This window comes from Corvus cornix, chromosome 11 (assembly GCF_000738735.6).
Source record: "Corvus cornix cornix isolate S_Up_H32 chromosome 11, ASM73873v5, whole genome shotgun sequence".
In the NCBI taxonomy this organism is placed as follows: Eukaryota; Metazoa; Chordata; class Aves; order Passeriformes; family Corvidae; genus Corvus; species Corvus cornix.
In genome coordinates this window covers 837331-862335 of record NC_046341.1, presented here as the reverse complement: position 1 = coordinate 862335, position 25005 = coordinate 837331, and the positions used below count along the sequence as shown (strand labels likewise).

The 25005-nt window shown below is 59.9% G+C and overlaps 1 protein-coding gene across 4 annotated transcripts in view; it reads left to right on the top strand.

Annotated features, from left to right (window-relative positions):
* WWP2 (WW domain containing E3 ubiquitin protein ligase 2) overlaps positions 1-25005 on the top strand; it is a 32403-nt gene that overhangs the window by 4525 nt on the left and 2873 nt on the right. For 2 of the 4 annotated variants that reach the window (XM_039558242.1, XM_039558241.1), the window contains exons 5-19: positions 3650-3786; positions 4533-4630; positions 8942-9177; positions 11555-11771; positions 16038-16127; positions 16448-16622; positions 19468-19522; positions 21033-21114; positions 21407-21538; positions 21679-21757; positions 21871-21942; positions 22043-22131; positions 23177-23336; positions 24255-24388; positions 24513-24653. In XM_039558242.1, the coding sequence (XP_039414176.1) occupies positions 3650-3786; positions 4533-4630; positions 8942-9177; positions 11555-11771; positions 16038-16127; positions 16448-16622; positions 19468-19522; positions 21033-21114; positions 21407-21538; positions 21679-21757; positions 21871-21942; positions 22043-22131; positions 23177-23336; positions 24255-24388; positions 24513-24653 (1897 nt within the window). Of the gene's footprint in view, positions 1-3649; positions 3787-4532; positions 4631-8941; positions 9178-11554; positions 11772-16037; positions 16128-16447; positions 16623-19467; positions 19523-21032; positions 21115-21177; positions 21292-21406; positions 21539-21678; positions 21758-21870; positions 21943-22042; positions 22132-23176; positions 23337-24254; positions 24389-24512; positions 24654-25005 lie in introns of those variants that run through there. The other 2 variants (XM_039558243.1, XM_019288332.2) reach the window with 2 other exon arrangements.

The window sequence follows — 25005 nt, the reverse complement described above, 5'->3', positions numbered from 1 at the left end:
ATGTGTGAAGGGCAGTGAAATGCATGTGCCCCCTGCCACTGGAGGGGCCTGGCCCTCCTCTCCCCATCCTGGGAAGTGCTCAGCCAGAGTGAGCCTTCCCCAGGGCAGCTCCTGCCGGGCAGCAGCCCCTTTGTCTTCGTTGGGTTTGTTATGGTTTTGGTGAGGCTTTATGAAAGTTACTGGTTTGTGAGTGTAGCTGTGGCCTTGGGTTGATGTTCCTGTTGTTCCCCTCAGCAGGCAGGACAGTGTCCTCACTGCTGGTGACACCTGTGGCAGTGCGTGCTGGGCTCCCGCCTGCCAGGATGGTGCTGTCAGCCCTCCTGCCAGGTATGCCTTACTCCAGGGGGAAGAGTCTCAGCTCTGAGGCCCGGAGCATGGAAAAAGAGCTCAGTGATGAGGCCTGAGCTCCCGGGAAGGCTGTGAGAGCCTCTGGAGCCAACAGCCTGGCTGTCGCAGGAGCTCCTGCTCCGGTGGGTCCAGCCCAGCTTTCGGGCTCGCAGCGCTTCCCAGCGCCTTGGCAGCGCCTGCGGGGCCTCTCCGAGCGCCTCCCGCCTTCCCAGGGATTGGCCGGGGAGGTGGAGAGGTGGGTCAGCACTGGCTCAATCACTGACAGGAGCTGGAGCCTTCCAGGAGCTGAGCTGCTCCCAGGGCTCCCATGAAACAGCTCGTTTGCCATGGCACGGCCCCTGGCCCCGGCCCCTGAGCTGCTGCCTCTGCAGAGGCACCTCTTTGTTCCCGGGCTCTGGGAGCTCCTTGCCGCTGGCCCTGGCCGGCCTCGTATCCTGGGCTGTGTGGAGCCCATAGTGGGCCTTGCTGGTCCCCCTGTGTGCTGAGTGGCACCACGTGCTAGGGCTTTACAGATCCCACAGAGTCTCTGCTGCTGTGCCCCAGGCAGAGTGGCTGGAACTTGGCCTCCTGGGATCCTTCAGGACAACAGCAGCAATTCCCAGCCTCTGGAAAACTGCAGCTCCACCCCATTGTGGCTGTGATGCCAAAGGAGCTGTGCTGTGCTGCATGTCCCAGCAGTTCCGTGAGCTGGCTCTGCCATGGCCAGGATGTAATCCCACAAAACTGGCCATCCAGCCAGCAGGTCACTATGGGGATTGGAGAGTGCCCATCCCATGTCACCTTTTAGAGGAAAGGAACAGAAACCCGAGGCCCTCCTGGTTATCCCTGGCAGATAAATGGAGTAGGACACAGTTGTCTCTAAACCTCTGGTGGTTGAGGCTGGATCAGCAGCAAAGGCAAAGCTCCCCTGGGGAGACTTTCATGGGACACTAAAGATTATCCCTTCCCCAAAACTCTGGGTTCCTTCTTCATTTGGGGATGTCTGTGGAAGGTTTAACTTTCCCCTTGCTTGTTCCTGGAGGGACTTGTAGCCACAGCATAGAGTCATTCCTTCTGCTGTGGGAATGCACCAATGCTGAGCCAGTCTTCACCTGCTCAGCACCAGGGAGCTTTGATTCATCCCAGACAAAACCTGGGTGATCACGTGGAGCTGTTGGAATGGGAACTGGCCTTTGCATCCAGTGGGACTGGGCAAGGAGCTTGGCGCTAGCTTTGGGGAACTGAGAGACTGGGAAGCACTTTTTGGCTGTCTGTCTGAAAATCTTCTGGTATGCAGGTGTGATGATGGAGCCACCTCGCACAGGGTCTTCCAAGGAGCTGCTCGTCTCATGTGGCAGCTCCCTGGGGTCAGACACGTGTGGTTCCTGGGGGTCCCGGAGCTGGGGCTCAGCCCGGGGCCATTATCGTGCCGGCTGCTCCCAGCTTCGTTTCGCAGAACCGTAAATCCACTTAATGGGCTGGGTGGGAATTCCAGCTCACCTCTGCTAAATGGGAGCTCTGATGCTGCGTGCAGGGCACTGGAAGTAGCTGAACTGAGACCTTATTCAGGACCAAATCACCCCCCGACCCCCTCCCAAAATAATAATAATCCCTCTGACATTCTGGCAGCCGGCGGGACAGAGGCAGCCTTTGTGCTGGGCCCTTCGGGGGACCCGCCGTCGGTGCAGCAGCAATGTCCCTTTGTGCGTCCCGCACGCTGCTCGGGGACAGGGAGTGGAAGGTTCTGCGAGTGTTTATTTTCTTTAAAAAAGCTGGAGGGGGTGGAGGGGGGGAGAAGGAAGCCGGCTGGGAGGTTCATGTTCACATCCTCCACTTGGAGACACCTTGTCTTTGCACCTCGGCTGGGCGCCCGCACAATGAGGGCTTGTGCGGCCCCGGAGAGCGGTGCACGTGGAGGGGGATGGAGGGACCCTGGAGAAAATGCGGATTCCTACGGCTTGGAGGAGCCGGGGGGGAAACAGGGTCTGGATTTGTTCTGGTTTTTGGCTGTGCTCAGTAGCATCTTCTGTCTCAGGCTCTTAAAACTGTCTGTGAGGTCAGTTTCCCATGGAAGCAAGTGGAGTGCAGCTCCGTGAGGCAGAGGGGGAGACCAGGCTCAGCAGAATCCCGTGTTGGATGATGGTGATCAGTGACAGAGCTGTGCCCCCATGAGCTGTGTAGGAGACACCCATCTTCTTGGTGCTGGAGACTTCCCTCAGATCCTCGAGTGCTGCCTGTCCCACAGGCCTGTGTTCACCGCAGACCCCGTGTCACTGGGATTTGGGGTGCCTTGGAGAAGGAAGTGTCAAGTCCAGTGCAGGACAGCCGGAGCTAGAGGTGGGACAAGGGCTCCATGGGGGTGTGCTCCCATCCTCCTCCTGCTGGCCTGAGCCACACCCCGTCCCCGCGTCGCACTGGGACAAAGCAGGTTGCTAAAAAATGGTGCCATTGTGTCATGAGCAATCCGCGTATAATAAAAATATTATTTGAGCAAATGAGTCAGGAAGCGTCTGGGCCAGTGTCCCAGGCTGGTGCAGCCAAATTTTTCTGGCCTTCTGTGATGGAGCCGGGTGTTTCAGTCTGGCTGGCACTGGCAGGCACTGCTGTGATGGGGTGGGTGCTGAGGGCTGTGCTGTGCCCCAGCTGCCCCCAGGGACCAGCAAAGCCTTGCTGAAGCTGCTGAAACCAGGCTGGCTCTCAAGGGAGGGAGTGGAGCTGGCATCTGTCTCCAGGAGCCTCCCAGCCTGTGGCACCCTCTCCAGAACCTTCTGTGAGTGTGGTCCAGTGCTGCAACAGAGCGTTCCTGTTTGGGAACGGCCCTCTGTGCCGGTTTTGTTCAGTGGAATTGATGCACGGGGATGTGGATGGAGGGATCCTCACCATCATGCAGGACCCTTCTTGCCCCGTGTGTCATCTCAAAGGAGCCAAATCCTTTGGCTTTCCTGCTGGGATCTGCCCTACAGCCCCAGCTCCTGGATCTGTGAGTGATGGGGGTCTCAGTGTCACAGCCAGGGCCCCTGGGGCAGCTGCAGCCCCAGGAAAAGGGTGAAGGGATCCTGAGGGGTGGTGAAGAAGGATCTTCCTCAGGAGCAGGTGGTCCTCTGGCAGCGCTGGCAGGTGTGTGTAGGTGTGGGGCCAACACTGGTGGTGCTCGCTGGGACAGCTGGCCCTGAGGGAGTGGGCACATTGTCCTTTGGGGACGGGGGAGGCCTGGAGGAGCCCGGGAGGCTGACGTGGTTGCTGGGGCAGTGGAGCCACCTCCACACTGCTGGTATCCCGGTGGTGACTGGGGGTCTCTTTCTCCATGTCCCGTCTGCCACAGTGGAGAACAGGCAGCTGACCCTGGACCTGCAGACAGAGAACAAAGGCAGCATTGTGTCGGGCGGAGAGCTGACGATTTTCCTGGACGGGCCGGCTGTTGCTCTGGGCAGCGTTCCCGACGGCAGTGCCGGCACGGAGGTGAGTGCCCAGCCCCGCGCGGCCGCTCCGGACACCAGGCGTGGGGAGCGGAGCGGGGCGAGCGCGGCCCCGGCAGCCCCGGGATGGTGTCCCAGGGCCAGCACTCGCCTCCGCCCCCGCTGGGGCCCCAGCCCTGTGGGCTCCCGCGGGCGCGTGGCTGGAGCGGAATGGGAGCATCGACAGGCTCACAGCAGCCGGCCTGGGAGGAGCGGCCCTTCTCCAGGCCCTCCTCCAGCCTTCCATGCGGGTCAGCCCCTTCCCTCGCTGGCCGTGAGGGCTGGGGAAATGGTGTCTGCTGGTCCACTCACAGAGAGCTCCCCACGGCAGAGCGTGCGTGGGGTCACGGGCTGGTGGCTGCTCTCTCGGGGCTGCCAGGGGAGCAAAGCTTGTACAGAACAAGGGTTGGTGCATTGCTTTCCCTTGGCTCCTCTTTGTCGCTGGAAGACAAAACCTGTGACATCTGGGAGTTGTGGATGCAGCACTCTCCCGGTACTGCCAGCTCTGCAGAGTCCTGTGTTCTGCTTGGAGCTACAGAGTGCTGGGGGCCCAGGCAGTGCCAGGCTGTGTGGTGTGAGGAGAGCACCCCAGTGTGAGGTGGGGGGTCCTTGGGTGCTGGGGGTCTGTCCTACAAGGGATGAGGCTGTTGTGCTTTTGGGGCTCCTTTCTGGAAAGTGGGAGGGAGGGAAGGAGGGTAGATCTATAGGTGGTTCAGTCCTTTTCTTTACCCGTTGTTCTTCCCCCATGCAGGGTCCCAGGTGCCTGGACGGGACCCCACCAGCACACCTGTGGCCACGGAGGGCTGGCACCAACCTCCCAGTACCAACTGCTCTGGCAGCAGACCAAGGTGAGGGTCCTATGCCGTGTGTCCATTACTGAGGGGCTGCTGTGGCTCTGTCTGGATTGTCCTTGTGCTGTGCATCCTGCTCCAGATCTCCCAGTGAGCCCCTGTCGCGCAGCACACGGGAGGTGTGGAGCAGGGGTGGCCTGAGCTGGGGGACAGCAGAGCTGGGAGTGCAGAGGGGTGACTGTACAGCTGGGCTGTGGCTGGCCTGAGCCTCTCCCAAAGTGTGGGTCTCTTAAGGAATATCAGGTCTCTGATGGCTCAGAGAGTTTCCACCAGCTGCTCCACTGGCAGCTGAAAGAATGGTCTCTCTAGGAGTGGGGCAAGCTGTGACCAGACAAACCAGCAAAGTGGGGTCCCTTCAAATGGGGATCGCAGGAACCCCAGCTCTTCCCTCAAGCACAGCTCTGACCAGGCTGGGAAGCACAATGTCCCTCCAGGCATTGGCCACAGGGAGATGCTTCCAAAGGTCCAGGCAGAGCAGGAGGAGCAGAGCTGCAGGGAAATAACAGCTGCTTCCAAAGGAAGTGAGATGCTTGGGCAGCAGGCCATCCTGCACCTGGCTCCATGCCCTGCCCTGCCTCCTTGCTGGGCTGGAGTGGCTCAGTGCTGCTCCTTTTGGAGCTGTGGTTATTGAGAGACGTGTCACACTGTCAACAGAGAGTTGAATTTAACACCTATTTATATTTCCAGAGCATGGCAGTGGCCCAGCAGCCTGTACAGATGTTCTGGGTAGGAGTGTGGCTGTGGAGAGGACGCCTGCAGCCTGCCCGTGGGAGGTTCTGCGTGGCCCAGGCTCAGGAGCGCTCTCAGCTACAAGCTCCACACCTTGAGGTCTTCTGCTCCTTCTTCATCTGCTGGGCACACACCAGAGTTGATGTTTCTGGCTCAAAAAGTGACCCTGTCTTTCCATGTTGTGTGTCCATCTCCCACCCGAGGAGGGAGAGGGATGGAAATTGGGAGCAGGTTGTGAACACAGTTCATGCCCCTTTGTGGTGGCTGCTCCTGTTGATTCTTGCTGTCCAGGTGTTAAAGCCTCCCCAGGGGTGGGAAGTGCTCGGTGACCTGACTGAGCTGGGCTTGGCAGGCACTTAGCAGCTCTCAGGAGGTGCTAGAAAACCTGCAAAGAAAATTCTAGTTTGGGAGGCTGAGCCCGGGCACTGCTTGTGGCCCATTCCCCGCTGGTTTCCCGTCGACTGTGAGGAGTTTCTGCTTCAGGTGTCACCATGAGTGTGGTGAGGCCTGGCCAGGACTTGTGCAGGGCACCTTCAGACACCTGCCAGGTGTGCTTGCGATCAGTCAAATCCCATGGCTGCCCTGGTATGGGAAACTTCAAGCTAGTTCTCAATCCATGCTGCTCTTACCTGAATTTGGGGTTGTTCTGGGCATACCTGCTCAGTTTGATGTGGTGCTGCTCTGTGGGGCAGAGCACTGCTCTGCATACCCGCAGTGGAGGCAGCTGCCTGCTCCAGAGTGGACTGTGGGTCCCTTGCACTTGGGAATGTTGTTTGATGGGTTGCTGTGTTTATACACAGAGCCGTGTTTATTTTCTTGGGCTTGGTGATGGATGCTGGCAAAGTCACTCGGCGGTAGGATGGGAAGAAAAGGGTCATTCTTTGCTCCTCAGCTATTTCTACACTGTCCCTGCAAGGGAAATTGCTTGGTCAGGGCTTCTCTTTCTTCTCCTGAACAAATGTCATCTTGGGATTTGCTGCTAATCTTGGTGGTTGGGTGTGAAATTCCACAGCCCTCTGTGCAGGGAGAGAAGGAGCTCTGGCTGAGAGCTGGGGCCATGGGTGCCACAACCCCTGTTTGTTGAGGCCCTGGCACAGGGTGCCCAGAGCTGTGGCTGCCCCATCCCTGGACAGAGCTTGGAGCAACTTGGCATAGTGGAAGGTGTCCCTGCCTGTGGCAGGGGGTGGAATGGGATGAGCTTTCAGGTCTCTATGCACCCAAGTTATTCCCTGATTCTCCCATTTGGGTGCTGGGGGATGTGGCTGCCTCCTTCCACCTTGGCAGGGACAGGGGGAATTTCTCAGCTCTGTGTTTTGGGAGCTGTGCTCTCACTGCCTGCATGGCACTGGTGCTCTCCCAGTTGTTTCCCAGAGGTCGTGCACTGCTCCCCACAGCCAGCGCTGGCTCTCGGACCGAGACATGCTGCCACCTCTGCTGCATCTCACAAGGGAGCTTCTGGCCAACTCAGCTGCAGGAATTGGCCATTCCTGGGTTTCCTGGCTGGGGTCCGTGTTGGCCACTGTAGCGAGGGGACCCTGCCTTGGCAGAAGGGGGAGAAGAAATGTTGATGTCACCTGGCTGATGCCACTTTGCTCTTTGGCATCATCTGCCCCAGCCCAGGAGGGGCAATGGGGCAGCCACCAAGTCCCCAAGTCGATGGGGGACAGCAGGGTCTTGCCCCCAGCGTGGGAGAGGGGCTGTCATCCGCACACCCCGCTCCACCCCACCCCACTGTTTGTTCCCATCCGTGCTCTGCCTGTTTTTTTCCCTGCTCCTATTTTAAGCACACACTCCCATCCCGCCACGCTCTGTGGCCTTGCTGGGTTTGTTTCCAGTGTCTATTAAAAGACAATGCCCAGATGGGAGCACTCGTAGGAGGGCTGGGCTGGGCGGCGGGCTGGCTAATTCAGGCTGGTAACCCTGTGCTGCCGGCTGGCAGCCTGGAAACATCCTGTTTTGGTTTCTAAAAACTCTTTGGGCACTTCTGAGCTCATCTGTGCTGAGGAGAGCAGGGGCCAGATCCATCCCATGCCGGAGAGGCTGCTCCCAGTGGGACAGCCTGCTGCCACCTGCCTGTTCCCCTCTGGCCAGGGCTCCAGGGGCTGTGCTGCCTCTGGCCTCACCATGGGGGGAATTGTGGGGCAGGTCCCAGCCAGCTTTTGGAAGGTGGGTAGTTACCAGTATGCCCTGCTGAGCCACATCAGTGAGGGACCACCTTCACCTCCTGATGGGGGAAGAGGAGCCTCTTCTGTACCCACAGTTGCTCCATGTTCCCGGGTGCGGGTGGCCAAAGCAAACCCCAGCACAGAGCCATGGCTGGGGGGCAGCCGGGGTTCCAGTGTGAGTTCACTGTGTGAGGAGCCCCTGGCTGGGGCTGCCCTCCTGGGGGCACACTGAAGTGGCCACAGCAGCTCCTGCTCTGCCCATGGCTCTCATCTAATCTATTTTCAACAACCATCTCCTGCTTTCCCATGTCTCCTCCCAGTCCCAGTCCTGCCATGAGCCGCTCCCCAAGGAGAGCAGCTTTGGAGTGAGTGGGAGGGTTCCAGTTGCTGGAGCTGCTGTGAGTGGCATGACTGATCTGTGCCCTGTCGCTGCCAAGCTGCTTTCCCCTCCCAGTGCCAGCCCTGAGACTTGGGGACAGTTTGTGGGTTTTGCCCTTTTAAGGTAGATTTTGGCTGGGAGAAACTGATGTCCTTGTCCCTGCAGTCTTTACCCTCCATGGTTGCTGCCTGGGCTCTGCCTCTGCTCCCCAGGCCCCCCAGATTTGGGATGGCAAATCCTCCTGCCCTGTCCCCCTCCTCGCTCACAGGAATGAATTCTTAAGGTGAAACCCAGCTTTTTCAGGAATGCCTCTGTGCTGCCTTGGGGACCCTGGATGGTCCAAAGGGGAGAGTTTGCTGGGGGGAGCTGCAGCTGTTCTGCCCATGGAGGTTGGGCTGCCCTGGCCATGGGAAGCAGTGGCAGGTGAGCTCCAGGGTGGCAGCGACCCCCAAGAGATGGAGCAGCTGCCCCTGAGCTGGTCACAACTTGTGCTGTGATTTCAGCTCCCATCCTTCCCGTCTGCTTGTCCCCTCCTTTTCTGGAGGCCACAGCTGTCCTGGGAGCACCTTCCTCATCTGCCTCTGTGCAAGACTTGGAGCCAGGCATGAGGCACTGGTCAGGGTCCCCACCATGGTGCAGGACCTGGGGCTGGTGTGGGATCTCCTGGGATCTGCAGGGGTGGATGAAACAAGCTGGCATCCACGGTGGCGAGCAGATGTCCGGCCGTGAGCGGCCAGGGCCATTCCTCGGCACGTAGAGTGACCGCCTGTGAACAAAGCAAGGTGGTGTCACCTGGGTGACTCCTCCATGGGTCTCTGCCACCAGCAGGTGTGTGCCAAGACTGGGGGCAGGTCTGAGCAGGCAGCATGAAGCTCCAGGCACTGCCCTGAGCAGAGGCATGGAACTGTATCCTGGCCCTTCCCAGGGGACACCAGTGGCTGTGCTGGGAGGAAGCAGTGGAAGACCAGGGCAAAAAGACAGGAGTGGGGTTTTCCATGTGATGTCTGCCACCTCCCACATTCCCTTCCCTTGCAGGACGCACCGACATGTGGCCGGAGCAGCCCGGGGAAACGCGGGGAGTGGAGAGCAAAGTCCCAGTGCCAGGAGCCGGCACCGGCAGCAGGCCAAGAGCTCACAGCACACCAGCACAGCCACCAGCATGGCCAATGGCACGGCCACCAGCATGGCCAATGGCATAGCCACCGGCGCGGCCACCAGCACAGCCAATGGCACGGCCACTGGCATGGCCAATGGCGTGGCCAACGGCACAGGTGACTCTGCGCTCGTGGGAGGTGGGGGCAGAGCTCGGGGCTATTACTCATTTAGAAAATGAATTGCTGCTGAGATAATGCATCTTGTAGTGCCTGGGAATTTTGTCCCCGCGGAGTGATTGATTTTTATTGATTTTACTTCTGATAAGCCAGGCAGCTCTGCAGAGCGCACTGGGAGGATCTGTGCTGCCTGTCAGGAATCATTTCTGTGACTCCACTCTGGAGTCACCAGCTCCAGGTGTTTAAAGGATACTGGGGCAGCAATATCACCGATATCACAGTGAGGAGGACAGTTGTCACCGCTGAGTGGACTTTTTCAGGGTTCAGCTGAATTTCCCATCAGTCTTCAGTGAAAATGTTCTGAGCTCTGAAGTGGGGAGGAGCAGCTGCCTGTCAAGCATGAGACAAGGCACAAACCCACCTCTCATAGAGGGCTGGTTCTTACACCATGGGGTATTTTTGGAAAGATTTCTCTTGTCATTTCTTGGATTTGTCCACAAAGCCATAAATCCCTTGTGGAGCAGGACTGAGACCTGCTGAGTGCCTGACTGTGAAGTCGCACGTGGCTGATCTGTTTTTCTTCTCTGGCTCTCATGGAGCATCTTCTGCTCCTCTGCACTGCATTTGCTTTTGTAGGAGATGAAGGAGAGGCAGAGCGCTTTGTTTTGGGTAGAAGGAAACATACTGTTCAGCCCAGAAGGAGTTTGGTGTTTTCTGACGTTTCGTTGGGAAAACCTGGAGCAATGCAATTTCAATTTTTCCAAAGCCCATTTTTGTCAAAGCCCAGCCCCTCCCAGGCTCCTTGCTCTGTGGACACTCCCTCAGGCTGGGGACGGGGATTTTGATCTCAAGTACAACTTGGCTCCTTGGCTTTGGTGTATTTAAAGCACTTTTTACTGGCCCAGCCACAGCCTCCCCAGTGGCTTTATGACTGTGCCGTCCTTGTTGCTGTTTTACCACCCTCCATGCCTCCCGCAGGTCCTGTCAGCAATGGCTTGGGATGGGGAGAAGAGTGTTTTGTGTGGCTGGGATTAGTGCTGGACACCCTGGAATGCCTAGAAACCAACCTCTTCTCCCTCACTGTGGCACATTTTGGTGACACTGCCATGTTTTTCAAGCAGGCTGTTGCAAGAACTCCCCATTACATTTGTCACTCACATCTGTAATTTCAGCTGACAATAAAAGAGATTATTCCCAGGCGTGTTTTCCCCACAGCCACATTGTTCAGCCCTTGCTATGTTCCCCCTGGAGCCCTTCTTTATCAGGTGGACTTTGGATCAGCTTTTCCCTGCTTTGTCCAGGACTGAGATCAAACTGACCATGGTGCATTCACCTGGGTCCTGCTGCAGGTTCCCTTTGAAGCTTCTCACAATGTGACTGAAGCTTCTAAAATGGCCTTTTCCCAGGCTTGCTGGAGATGAAGGGCAGTCAGAGACCTCCTCAGCTGGGTCCTGCTGGACTCTGATGGAACATCAGTTGTTGCTAACCTGGAAATCTTCCTTGCCTGCAGCTTTTGCCTGGGGGCACCTGCAGCTGCTGCTGTGTCCCAGGATCCCTCTGGTGCTGGAGGATTTGTCCTGCCACCCTCCAGCTGCCAAGCAGAGTGTCCTGAGCACTCTGTCTCTTCCGCAGAGCATCTGTAGCTCTTCAGTCTCCCTTCCATGAGGGTTTATACTGCTTTTTCCTACAATGCTTCTAAATATTTGGGCTTCCCTTACAGTTTTTATGTTTCTCAGCTCTAACTCATGGAAATCTGTCTGCATCCTTCACTCCCTTGTTTGTGGGTTGTTTATAAAGCTTTTGCTTTGCCGCTTCAGCCAGGATGCCTTGTAGCAAAGGTTCTCCTCAGCTGGGCTGCCAGGTCTCAGCGTTTTGGCTATCTAATAAATATTCCTCAAACAAATTCCCTTTCAACTTTCTTTCTCTGCAAAAAACTTACCAGTTTTCTTTGTAGTTTTCCTTTGCTCAGTCTCTTCCCCTTCCCAAAAGTTCTGTGGAATCCAGCAACGTTTAGCTCTTTCCAGTGCTGTTGACTTGCAGAGCCTGGGTTTCACTCTGCCTCAGGGGAGATGCTGTACCCACTGTTTCGGAGCTCCCCCTCATTCCCCGAGTTCCCATCCGGGGTGCAGCTTGTTTCCAGTGGCAGAGGAGACACTGAGCACAAATGCAAAGAACCTTCTGCTATTGCCTCAGGATGGAGGCGATGGCAGTGGTGCCCAGAGGGGTCTGGGTGAAGCAGGTGCTGCCTTTGCTGCAGGCTGGGAGCACTGAGAGTGCCGTGCTTGGGTTGTGACCCACCACGTGCTCTCCTTCCCGGGAAGATCAGCCGGCCTTGGCCCCCTCCCTGGTTCTGACCTCCTGCCCTCTGCCTTTCCAGTGAACGGGGATGCTGTGGGTGCCGTGGACATGGATGAGGACAGGCCGGCAGCTGGTGCCAGCGTTCCGACCCCGGCGGCGTCCGGCACGGCCGACGGCTCCGCTGCTCCTGCCCTTCCTGCCCTGAGCAGCTCCGGAGAGGCCGAGGAGGCGGCCTCAGGCCCCAGTGCCCCCCCAGCCCGGGCAGCCGTGCTCACCCTGGATGCTCTGCCCCCCGGGTAAGCTCTGCCTGTGGCCCTCGGGGAGTGGGGATGGGAACCAACTGGGGCACTGCTGTGTGCTGGGATGAGAGGCTGTTCAAGGGAGGGGAAGTGCTGCCCCAGGAACTGGTGGAGATGCTGGTGCTGAGTGGAACAAGGAGGGCCTGGGGCAGGTGCTGGGGATCCTGTGCTCCTTGTCCTGCCTGCCTGCCCAGGATGCTCTGGGCTGAGGTCTGGCCTGTGCCTGCTGAGTGTTTGGGGCAGTAAACAGTGGGTGGCATCTCTGTGCCAAGCAGCATCTGTGCCTGGGGAGCAGCAGAGCCCTCCACTCTCACCGGGCTGCTCAAGGGATCAGTCAGAGGAAAACACCCAGGAGAATGAGCGTGGATTTTCAGGGAGCTCCACTGAGCAGGAGGGCACAGGCGTGCTCCGGGGACACCACAGAGACATTGGCCACGGCTGGGGCCAGGGGGGCAGGGCCCTCGAGTAGTGGTGCTCATTCTCCCTGGTGTGGATACTGTTCATCCTCCTCCTCCTCCACAGGACATTGGGAACGGGCTGCAGAGGAGTGGGGGCTGCTGGCTCGGGCTGTGGGGGTGGCAGTCGGGGTCTGGGCTCAGCCCCCAGTGTGCTGCAGCTGCGCCGTTCTCCCCTCGTGTCAGACCCCTAGAATTCTGGGCGGGGGGTGAAATGGCCTGTGTTTGGGATGAAGGGAGCTGTTTATTTTGCTTTGGCTGAGGCGATGCCTGGAAGGTCAGGGCCCCGCTCGCGTGTCAGTCACAGGTAATTAGGGTTAACGGCTCACTGTGCCTTTATGCGGGTGTGTGAGGGTTTCTGTTCTCCTGGCCTGGGCGCTTCCTGTTTCCAGGCAGCTGGAAAAGTCCAGTGCTCTCAAAAAGGCCTTTATTCCAGCCAGAGCTTATGCCTCTTTCTGCTCCTACCAGGTAGACTGAAGGTCTCCTTTTCCCCACCTGGGGCTGGAAACAGGCTGTTGTTTCTGTGCTGGGGCAGGGAAGCCTGCAGATACCTCAGGATTCTGGAGGTTCAGGAGGCTGCAGGCGCCGCTTTCTAAGACACCAGGCTGGATTTACCTGGCCCAGCCAGGTGGAAAAGTGGCCGTGTCCTCTGTGCCCATCTCCCTGTGGAGCTCACACACCAGAGAATCGGGTGTGTCAGAGCAGGGAGGAGGATAAAGGCGTTTGCTTTGGGAGATGGATGGAGAGGAACACTGAAGGGGTAGTGAGGCATTCTCCAGGCTGAGCTGGAACTTAGATCTCTGGAGACACCTTTGGTTAGCACCTTCTGTGCTGGCCGTGGGATCTGTAGGGGGAAAGAGGGCAGCACGAGCTGCATTTGTGCTGTGCTGTGCTGGCCTGAGCAGGGGGAGACCAGAGATCAGGGGCTTCCCAGGTGAAGGAGAGCGGAGAGTTGAATCCATTGAGGTCTCCACGGTGTGAACCCTGCCAGGGAGCTGCCAGAGCAGGTCCTGGGCTAATGGGGATTTGCTGAACTGGATTGCACAGTGCTGTGTCCCTGGGGTGGTGTAAATGAGCTTCTGGAGTTCTCTTGAGCCCTGATCCAGGGAGGCTGGTTTTTGGCGGGCTCACCTCACCACGGAATTTTCTGACTGGTGGTTTGGGGCCCATCTTGGGAGATGGGGATGCAGGATAGCCCCTTGCTGGGACGGCTGTGAGAGCACTGTAGGGCCCGTGGGGATGGCTCCTGCTCTGCCACTCCAGGAGCAGCGTCCCCCTGCAGAGCTGCCAGGCACGTCCCTCCTGAGCCCTGCGCCGTTCTCCGAGCGTCTCCTTCCTTCCCTGGAAGCGTGGGGAGCACTCCCTTCAGCCTCTGGAGGGTGGTCCCAGCCTCCCTGCTCATTCTGGGCTGTAACAGACGGTTGGGTTCATGTGGGGATCCCAAGTGATTTGCTGTGCTCAGATCTCCGTGTCTCAACATCGGCACCAGGTGTGGTGGCTCAAAGGCATCCCTCACACAACTGGGAGTCTGTCCTAGGGGCTAGAGAGGGCTGGAAGGAGTTCTGAGTAATTCCAGCCCCGACAGTGCCCAAAACCTCCTTCACATCCTCTGGGCAGAGTGTTCCCCTGCGGAGCTGGGAGCGTGTGTGGCGCCGGAGCCGCGGCCACAGCGCCCAAGGCCTTGGGGTCCCAGCTCTCCTGCTGGGGTTTCTGAGCGGATCGATAGTGAAGGGAGGGGAGGGGGACTGCTGGCTCCTGCATCTGGATCCTATCAGGGATGATCCCATGTGGGGACAGGCGGCTGGAGCAGGGGGCGTGCGTGCTGTCTTGCCCGCACAAAGAGGTGCTTTATGCTGCCTGGCAGAACCCATGGGGCTGTGGTTTCTTACGTAAGGAGGGCGTTTTGTTTGGACTGCAGGGTTGCCTCAGCTCTGCCACTTCTCAGTGCCTGTGGCTCCCTGTGTCCATGGCCATCATGAGCCTGTGGGCAGCTGGAGGAGAGCTGGCAGGGACCGGCATATTGGGTGCTTTGTGGTTGTAGTGTGGTGCATGTGGGGAGAGCTCCCACCATCCAGTGCTCCCAAAACCGTGGATCTCCCATGCTGGGGGCTGTGTGGAGCTGGGCAAGGTGGGCACTGGTTGTCCCCAGTGTCCCCATCTCTGTGTGTCAGCGGTAACCGCGGTTCATCACCACCGGCGGTGACTGGCAGGGAGAGCCAGCCCTCGGCAGATTCACTCCTCGCATCACCCAGGAGCTGCTGGGGAGGAGTTTGTGAGCTCATCAGTGTTTTTACAGGGGGTGAGGTGGGGGCAGGGGGACATCAAGCAGTAGCTGCCACCACCAGCAGCTCTCCGCAATCCTGCGTGTCTCTTTTCAGTCACGAGCACACCCAGAGGGATCCAGAAACCTGGAGGAATTCTCATCATGGGAATTCTGGTCTCTATAGCCACAGGAATGGTGCCTTCCAAGTCCTCAGAGCTGTACGGATCAGAGAACCTGATGTTAATGAGACTGGAGGACCTGTCCAGGTCAATTCCACTGCCCTGAAGGTGCCTGGGCACCTTCTGCCATCCATCTCATGGGGTGGACATCCTTGTGCCTTAGGACACCCGAGCTGTGCTGATTTTCTCTTTAGAGATTTCACTCTTGTTTTACCTGTCCTGGTGCTTTTATGCTCATGAAGCACCAAGTTCGTGGTTTGTGACCAGGAAACTGGGCGGTGTCAGGCTTGGCAGCCCCTCACCCTTATGGTGTAGGGGCACAGCAGATGCTGCCTTGGACTCTTCCTCAGGGATACCCACTGTTGTCCCTGACCTGGTCCAGGGAGGAGAAAGGTCCAGTGCTGCTGACTAGAAGCAACATGTGCAGGTGTTGCGTGGGCTCCACAGAGGCTGCGATGCAGCTGAGCTGTGTCACAGCAGGTGTGTGGCTGTGGTGAGGTCACCGATGGCTTTGCTGTCCTTGGAGCTGTGGGGCTGAGCTGGAACAAGCCCAGGCTGTGGGGCACTAGCACTTGGAGCAGCTCCATCCCCAGGGCTGCCTTCTCCCTGCCAGCCTGGGCTGGCTCCCTTGCTGTCACACAGAAGCTGGTGTATTAATTTCCTAGAGCTTTTTGTGGTGATTAATTGAGACAGAAGATTGAATGGGGAGAGAGGCCTGTGGGAGCAGAAGTGTGGCAGGAGAACACTTTATCTGTCAGCAGCTGCTGCCTCGCCTCCTCTGCTGAAGGATAAAAGCTGACGAGAAAGCACAGGCTCCACAGAGCTTTTACCTTTGCCAGGGTGAATTCATGAATGAATTCACACAAAGAATGGTTCCAGTGTGGCCCTGTAAAGCCAGGCTCGCTGTCACCCAGGCTGTCCTCAGGGCCACCCCAGCCCGAGTGCCGTGGCCACACGTGTGTTTAAGCCGTAGCTGTCAGCAGCAAGCCCAGGGCTGCCAGGGAGAGAACCCAGCCCCAGCCCAAACTCAAACACTCCCCTTTGAAGATGTATTAGGACAAACCAACCAAAAACATCAGAAACACAGGGCATAAAACTGACCCTGTGTGAAATCTTACGCCGACCTTTCTGGGGGAAATTAGGAATTTATGTTCCAGGTTATGCCTGTTCAGGAAGCAGAGTGCTGCAGCCCCTCTCCCAGAGTCTCCATCTAGGAGGCCCAGCAGCTGCCGTGCAGACCTGTCCAGTAAAGGTTGGAATGCCAAGGATGTGAGGGGTTGGGCTCCCTGACCCACCAGGGGCAGCTCTCTGGATGTTCTTGGTGCCAGCAAGTATCACCTGCCTCATGATTTTATTTTTCTTGCAGGTGGGAACAGCGGGAGCTGCCGAATGGTAGAGTCTACTATGTAGACCACAACAACAAGACCACGACGTGGGAGAGACCCCTTCCTCCAGGGTAAGGGGCTCAGGGGCTCCAGGCCTTGCCTCAGTTGGAGGTCGGCTGTCCTGGAGGGATGCTCATGGCATCCTGGTGGGAGCTCTGCTGGTGTCCCAGAGTCCTGTCAGGCTTCGTGTGCCCTTGCAGGAGCTACTCGAAGAGTTACTCGTCCTCTGTATTTCGTTTTGGTGGGTTCTTGTCCAAAAGAGCCCCTTTAGGTGTGAAACCAGTGGTTATGCTGGAGCTGGGCACGGAGCCCTCGTGTCGGAGGGTGCCAGTCCGCAGGACCGGCCAAGCTGCGTGAGACACACGGTGACAACTTCCTTGGGTGCTTGCAGGTGGGAGAAGCGCGTGGATCCTCGAGGCAGGTATTACTACGTGGACCACAACACCCGGACCACCACGTGGCAGCGCCCCACGGCCGAGTACGTCAGGAACTACGAGCAGTGGCAGTCGCAGCGCAACCAGCTCCAAGGGGCCATGCAGCAGTTCAGCCAAAGGTTCTTGTACCAGGTGAGAGCCGGGCGTGGTGCTGGCGGGGGTCTCTCCTAGCTGTCCCGCTGGTCTCGCCGGGGCCTGCCTGGGAGCCACGGAGCGTGGGAAGGCGCTTGCTGGGCTGTGTGGGGTCTGTGCGAGCTCAGAGCAGTGCCTGGATGGGAGCCCACAAACTCCTCAGCTGCCTGCAGAGGCTGTGGGGGAGTGACTTGCTTTTTATAAACCAGCTTGCACGGCCTTGAAGAGTGGTGGGAGGTGTCCTCAGCTGCCTGTGCCCAAGGTCTCTCCAGTGCCAGTGGCACACATTCTCCTGTGACTCCCATCAGACAAGCCTTGCTGCAGACCTATGGGGCTGCAGAACCTGCTGTTGGAGCTGAGGGAGCTGTGGGAGCCTGGTGTGTAGCAGGACAGGAGGCTCTGGGGCCTGAGCTCATCCCTCCCTGGGTCTCTGTTGGGCTGAGGACAGCGTGGTTGGGTCCCGGATGCAGCAGGAGCTGCAGGGCCAGGGTACAAGTGCAGAGGGTTGCAGGAGCCAGGGACCAGAGGGTGCAAGGAACAAGCTGGACTTGGCCAGCTCCCTCCTGCTTCCTCTGCTGCTTCCCCTCGTTCCTGGTTTGGGCTGAGTATTTGCGTTTCCTTGCTCAGGGAATGGTCTCAACCATTCTGTTTCTGGGCAAGGGACCACGCTTGTCCCAGCCATACCTTTGCTGTGGATCTGGACCCAGCTGTGGGAGTGAGCACCTCTGCTGGCCTGAGCAGTGCTGGTGGCCATGGGCTGCAGGGAGAGCAGTGCTTGGGAAAGGGCCAGGCTGGAGCAGTTCTGCCACCCGGAGCAGCGATCTGGCCCGTGCAGTGGTGAAACTGCACTCGTGCCAGAGGCAGGTGAACAGGTGTGGAGGGAAGGTGGGCAGCCTAGAGGAACCAGCTTCTCATTGACTTTTATCTCCTCAGAGAAAGCCAGGAGTCCCAGCTGAGACTGCAGTGAGCTCAGGGCTGCATCGAGGAGCTCGGCTGCTCTCTGGGCAGGGGAGTAGGCAGTGCAAAGTCCATTCTGTGTGGAACACAACCGGGGCCGCTCCTGGGGCTCAGCCCCTCTCCTCCCCCTGCCTGTCCCTCCCTGGATGTCTCTCCAACCCTTCCAAGCCTCACAGGGGAGCTGGACCCCCACGACCGTGCTGTCCCACGTGCCATTCACCAGAGCCCAGTGGAAGGGCGCTGGGAGGGGCTCCCCTGGGAGGGGGCTCCCAGCGGGGCTCCGGGCCCGTCCCTCACTCCCCGCCAGCGCCAGCCTTGGAGCCGCTCCAGCGCCGTGCAACTCACCCTGGCTGCGCTCTGCCGAGGGAGGGACTCGAGCTCCAAATTTAGCCTGATGAAACGATTGTACTTTTTGTTTCAAACTCTGCTGCCAGCGGTGATGGCTGCTGCTCTGCCTCCTGCCCCACAGGGGCTTTCTGCTTGACTTGCCCCTGCCTCCAGCATCCCTCTGCCCTCCTTGCTGGAGGGGACGGTAGGGGGGGTGATGAGCAGTGGGGCAGAGCCTGGGAAAGGCAGAGCTTGGGGGGCTTGGGTGAAGCCAGGGATTGCTCTCCCAGCAGATGCCCTGGTGCTGCATCCCTTGCATGAAGGGTCTCTGGCACAGGGGCCAGGTTGTTCCCAGGGGCTGTGGGGAACTGCAGGAGCTGTCTGGAGCCCTGCCCTGGTAGCTTCAATTAGCTATGTTTAGGTGCCAGTGAGGTGGTACCTCTGGACAAGACTCGGCTGCGTGTCTGGGCATCCTGTCCTGGTGGGGAGGGAGCGGACGCTGCCCCAGGTCCGAGCTGTGCTGGCCATGCCAGTCCTGGCACGGGGGGCAGGTACAAGAGATGAAGCTCAGAGGGGCATGGGCTGTGCCTGGCCATCCCCGGGGTGCTGGGCTGCCATGAGCTGTACCCATCCAGGTTTCGGTGCCTCTCGGGGTGGGGGTCCCTGGCGCCGCGAGGGTCGGGTCTGGCTGCGGGTGGCATGCCCTGGACCCAGGCTGACTCGGATCCGTCCTGGCGCGGGGAGCTGGGACACAGCCCCCTCCAGCAGCTGGGTTTTTTACCTTTTGGGTAACGATTCGTTTCTTATTTAACCATTAAAAGCGCTTCCAGGTCCCCTCCTGCCCTGGGCCCCGGGGACCCGCTATCCCCAGGGAGCGCAGCGGGGCTGGGGCGGGGGTTTGCACCCACCGGCGCGGGACAGCGGCCCGTGCCCCCCGTGCTGGGCCAGCCCGGCTCGGGAGAAAGGGGCTTTGTGCGGCGGGGGCGGGGGCCGGGCCGCCCGGGCTGAATGCGGGCTCAGTGCAGCGCATCCCGCACCGGCCCTGCCCGGGAGGAGGGGGCCGCCATCCCGCCAGGAAGCGCGGGGCGTGGACAGCGCTTGTGGGAATGATTTCATTGGAAAGGCCTGCGATATTTTTTCCCCTCTTGTGTGTGGTTCTTGGAGGAGGCTGGAGGTGTATGTGGAGGGGACGCCGGCGCAGCCGAGCAGCCGCGCACGTCCGGAGCCCTCCGGGCCGTCCCGCTGCCCTCGGCCGGCACAGCCCCTGCCCCTGCCCCTGCCCGCCGCCCCTTGGCTGCCCCAGCCCCTGCTTAGGCTGAGCTTCTGGGCTTTTTTTTTTCTTTTTTCTTCTTTCTTTTTTCTTTTTTTTTTTTTTTTTTTTTTTGCGTTTCTTTTTTTAACCCCCCTTGAGTGTGCAAGTTTTTTTTAGTTCCCTGGGAGCTGTGGGCCAAGGAGAGGCGAGTGGAAGCGGGGCTGGCTGGCTCACCTCTATGTTCTGCTCTTCCCAGCCATCCCGGCTCTGGGGTTTATTCCGTGTTTTTGCTCTCTCTGTTGTCTCTAGTCCTCCGGAGCCCCGTCCGACAATGATCCTCTGGGGCCCCTTCCTCCTGGCTGGGGTAAGTACTGTGCTGCCTCACCTGCTCCTGCATGGCCCCCAGGGCACACTCCTGTCACCGGCAGCAGGACCCTGCCCATCCCGCGGGGAGCACCGTGCTGCCAGCGCCTTCCTCGCTCCCATCCCTGGCGATACTGGGAAGGGTGGCCGCGGAGCCAGCACTCCCTGTGCTTGGCTGCACGTGGGGCTGACTCTGCCTGTGACTAGCACGATCTCTGATGTGAAATTCAACTTTTTTTCCCCCCCTTTTTCCCTTTTTGCTGGAGGAGTTCGCAGCCTCTCTCAGCTGCTGAATGCAGAAGTGCCTGTGATTGCTCTTTGGATGGGGGAAGATGCTGGGGATCCAAGTCCTTGCTTGTCCCCAGACCCCTCCTCTGCCAAGCAGGGATCTGTCCTGCTGCCGTGCTGCCTCCAGGTTGCTCTGCCTGGGTCTGTAGCAGGGCTGGGAGCCGGCAGGAGCAGGGCTGGTGGTCCCCACATGGCCCAAGCATTGTGTGCCGGGACATTTTGAAAAGTCCCTGTGTCACCCGCAGGACAGAGAGATCCCCTCCATGGCCAAAGCATCCCTGGAGAGGGCAGGCTGGGACGCTCGTGGGTGCAGCTGGGCTGTGCTGTGCCAGGGAGAGCAGGAGAGGGGTTAAAATTGTGGAAGCTTGGAGCAGGACAGAGGGGCTCAGGCTGCTCAGGGAGTCCACAGGGGCAGTGTCTTGATGGGGGCAGTGGTGGAGCCCTTGCTGGGTGTCCCGCCTCCCATCAGCAAGGAGAAGGGACCCGTCCCCAGTGCCAGCTGGGCAGGCTGAGGAGGCGCAGCTCTGCGTGGGGCTGAGCACCCCCTGGGTTGGGGGTCCCCAGGATGGATGGGATCCCTGGGGTGGATGCAGTCCTGGCCATCATTTGGGGGCTGCTGCCCACATTCCAGGAGTGAGATGGAGCGAGGGGCTGGCACTGGCCAGAAGGGTGACAGGGAGGTGACAAGGTGTCGCTGCCTGCGTGGTGCAGGGCTGAGCATGTGGGAGTGATGCAGCACACAGAGGACGAGGAGGAGGTGCGGGGCACACACGGTGCTGGGGAGGCAGGGGTGTGTGTAGGGGTGGCTGGTGTGTGTGGTGGGGCTGTTTTGTGCCTGTGTGCAGCACAAGGAGGACCCTGTGTGTTCACACACATGTGCACTGGAGCAAGGCCGTGCAGGGAGTTCGGAAAGCACCTGTGGCTCCATGTGGAGGGAGGGACGTTGCTGTGTGTCCCAGGAGGGGGTGTGTGTGCCACGAGGGTGTGTGGCTGTGCACAGCCCCCGTGCTGGCCTGGCAGCGCATTGGCAGCGCTGGCCTTGCCCTGGCACCTCCCGCATGCTGGCACTGCTGGGCTGAGGCAGCTCGGGCACGTGGAAAGAATGTGGGGTTTATCCTGCCTTTTCCAAAGGAGCCAGGGAGGTGGAATGGGGGAGCTGACAAACTTCTGTGAGCTGCTGTTCCCAGGACTCCAGCTGATGCTTCCTCTCCCTTTTCTCCTAGAGAAGAGACAGGACAATGGCCGAGTGTATTACGTGAACCACAACACCCGGACCACGCAGTGGGAAGACCCTCGCACGCAGGGGTAGGCGGCCGTGGGGGGAGCAGGGTTTGGGAAGGTGCTGTTCTCCAGGGACCTGCCCTGGCTGAGGACCTTTTGCTGGCCTGCACTGAGGCCATGCGTCCCACAGATGGAGAGTGAAGCTCTGACAGTGCCGTGGCTGTGGCCGGAGTGCTGCCCAGGCAGGGCTCCTCTCGCAGGGTGCGTGCAGTCGCTCGCCAGTCCCATGCCATGGATCCTTCCTTTTGCCTGGCACGGAGCTGTAGTTCAGGGGGGACTGCCCGAAGGGCCTGTCTGGTGAGCCGTTCCTTGCCAGCAGGATGATCCAGGAGCCGCCGCTGCCGCCGGGCTGGGAGATGAAGTACACGAACGAGAGTGTGCGGTACTTCGTGGACCACAACACCCGCACCACCACCTTCAAGGACCCGCGCCCAGGCTTCGAGTCTGGGTAAGCCCTGAGCAGCGGGTCTGGGGGCTCGTGTGGGCTCTGACAGAGGAGAGCTGCACCCAGTGACCCTCATCCCACCTGGCTGGTGACGGGGGCTGCTCGGGGCCGGGGGTGTGACCGAGGCCCTGCTGCTTTGGCAGGAGCAAGCACGGCGGCTCCCCAGGTGCGTATGACCGGAGCTTTCGCTGGAAGTACCACCAGTTCCGCTTCCTCTGCCACGTGAGTAGAACGGCTGTGGGTGGCTGCGTGGGTGCCCTGAGCCCTGTGGGCAGGTGTGGGTGAGGAGGGCCGTGCCTGCCTCACACAGCCCTGTGCCTCTGCCCTGCCTGCAGTCGAACGCACTGCCCAGCCATGTGAAGATCAGCGTGTCCCGGCAGACGCTCTTCGAGGACTCCTTCCAGCAGGTAGGGAGGTGCCGGGGCCACGGAGCCGGGCAGGAGTGGAGCTGGCCCTCAGGAGTGGAGCTGGCCCCCGCCGCGGTGACACTTCCCTGCTTGTCCCCAGATCATGAACATGAAGCCGTACGACCTGCGGCGCCGGCTGTACATCATCATGCGAGGGGAGGAGGGCCTGGACTACGGTGGCATTGCCAGGTGAGTGCGGCGCGCCAGGCCACTGAGCTGTGCCATGCCTGTGCCCTTTGTCCTGTGGGCAGTGCAGGCACGAGGCAGCTGCACTCAGGACTCCCAGTCCTTGAGCAGAGGAGTCCAGGGGTGTTTAAATGGGAAACTGGGTTTTAGGAGCGGTGGAATGCCCTGAAAGCACTTCCAGGCGTGTCCCTGGCAGCGACAGCACAGGGGACGCAGCTGGGGCTCCCCTGCTACCCCCAGTGTGGGGGTGATGGGCTGAGTGGCCTCATCTCCCTGCAGCTGACAGGCCCTGGTGTTCCCAGACAGTCAGCATATGCCAGGGCAGACAGGGTGTGATGTGGTCGCTGCGGCCCTGCTGCTGCCCCAGTATGGTGTTGCCACAGGGCATGGGCTGTGGCTTGGCTTGAGGGGGTCCTGTGTGCTTGTGAGCCCCCTCTGGCTCCCCTGGGACATCTCCTTGGAGCTGGGGTTGGTGTGTCCCTGCCTGCTGCCACCCCACGCTCACCTGCTGCCCTTCGTGGGGCTGCTACCCTGGCTCCTGCTCCTGCTCCACCTCTCTCTGTGTCCTGCCAGTGGTTTTACCCTATGGTAGGTTACGTCATGCTGTTCTACCACAGGGTAGAACCACGGACGGGATGCCGGGGCTGCCTCCACGTCCGAGGATTCCTGTCTGCCTGCACGGCCGGGGGAGCAAAGCCAGGATGGTGCTGTCCCGAGCTTGGCGTGGGGCTCCTGGGGCAGCGTGTGCAGAGGGATTGGGTGCGCTGGGGTGTGTATGTGTGGGACAGCCCAGCTGGGACTGAGTGTGTGGCACCTGACGGGGTTCCTGATGCTCTGAGTGGGGCCTGCAGCAAACTGGCATCTCCAGAAACATCTCACAAACCCCACAAACCACAGGGCACCTCGGGGAGGGGGACACCCTCGCCCAGTCACACCAGTGCCCAACACCTGCCTGGCACCCTGAGGAGGTGGGCACCCGGTTGGTGCAGGGACACACACTGTCTCCTCCCTGAGCTGCTTGTCACCGTGTTCCCCTTGTCTCGTCCAGGGAGTGGTTCTTCCTCCTGTCCCACGAGGTGCTCAACCCCATGTACTGCCTCTTCGAGTACGCGGGCAAGAACAACTACTGCCTGCAGATCAACCCCGCCTCCTCCATCAACCCCGACCACCTCACCTACTTCCGCTTCATCGGCCGCTTCATCGCCATGGTGAGAGCCTGGGGGATGGCACGGGGTGGTCAGCAGGGCGAGGGGCAGCTCCATGTGCCACAGCTGTGCTGGGCTCGGCACTGCTGCCTTCCGTGAGCCCCTTCTTGCCCACATGTGGGTCCATGGGAGATGGCCCTGCAAGGGGGTGCTGTGGGGTGATGCATTTTAAATCCAGGGAATGGCTGTGGGGCCAGAGGAGACCTGGTTTCCCAGGAGTTGTGGCGGGGATGGATGGCTCCAGGTCTTTGGCTGTCACCCCAGGTGCTGTCGGATCTGCAGCTCCAGGGACTATTTTTAGTCCCAGCCGTGTGAGATTTTCCAGCTGCCCGAGCTCTGGAGCAGCTCCTCCTGTTTGTCTCGGATTCCTTAAGGCCAATGTGCCCCGGGCTGGCAGGGGGGCTGCCAGGGCTCCCCAGGCCCAGGGAAGGGTCCCTGGCCCGCAGCCCTGCGGGGTGTGCGCGGAGGCAGCTCCGGCCCCGCTGTCCTGCCCTGCCCTGCCCCGCCTCGCAGGATACCAATAAAACCCCAGACTATTACTCACCGCTGGGCTGTTCTAGACAAGCGTCTGCATTATTTTTGGCTGCCTTTGCCTCGGGGCTCCTGGAAGCCAGGGATTGAGGGAAGCCACAGCACAGCTCTGTTTAAACAAGTGCTCTTAATAGAGCTGTGAGGGGAGAGGGAGACGCAGTGGAATTTGTGGTGGGGAGGGAGAGGGGCTGCAGCCCACCCGCCCTGGGCGGTGCTGTTGGGGCAGCCCACCCTTTCCCACCGTGTGTGCCAGCCAGGAGCAAGTGCCACAGCTCAGGGACCTGGCAATGAGTTCCTTCTGCCCCATCAGTGCCCCAGGGTGGAGCGTTTTCTCGCCCCAGGGCTGCGTCCTGGGGTCCCCCATGACCTGGTGTCCCCTCCCCGCCACAGGCTCTGTACCACGGGAAGTTCATCGATACCGGCTTCACGCTGCCCTTCTACAAACGGATGCTGAACAAGCGCCCGACGCTCAAGGACCTGGAGTCCATCGACCCCGAGTTCTACAACTCCATTGTCTGGACCAAGTGAGTGCCCTGCGCTCCTCCTCCACCTGCTCCGGTCGCACTGCGGGCGGGCAGAGCTCTCCCCGCAGCCCCTCACTGCTGCTGGGTGCCTCCATCAGGAATCACATCCCAGTGTCCCCCACAGGGAGAACAGCCTGGAGGAGTGCGGCCTGGAGCTGTACTTCATCCAGGACATGGAGATCCTGGGCAAGGTGACCACCCACGAGCTGAAGGAGGGTGGTGAGAGCATCCGTGTGACGGAGGAGAACAAGGAGGAGTACATCATGTGAGTGGCTGTCCCAAGGGTCCTGTCAGGCACCCGCCCCCAGCGGCTGCAGGGGTGGGACCGTGGGGCTTGGGACGTGGCCGCTTCCCTGGGCTACGTGGCCTGTGACAAGCCCGGGCTGGCGTGGCTGGCCGAGCTCTGCTGCAGTCTGGATTGCTGCGGGCTGGGCAGTTGCCAGTACTTTCAGGAAAAAGGAGAGGGGAGAAAGGCTGAGGCTGCTCTCCCATCCCATGGCTGTTACCCCTGCCTGCCTGGGGGCTGCCAGGGCCAGCTCAGCTCCAGCCAGGGGACTTGCTTTGTACCCCTGGAGCTCCTAAGGCCGCTGTGCTATGCTTGGGGCTGAATGCTGCTC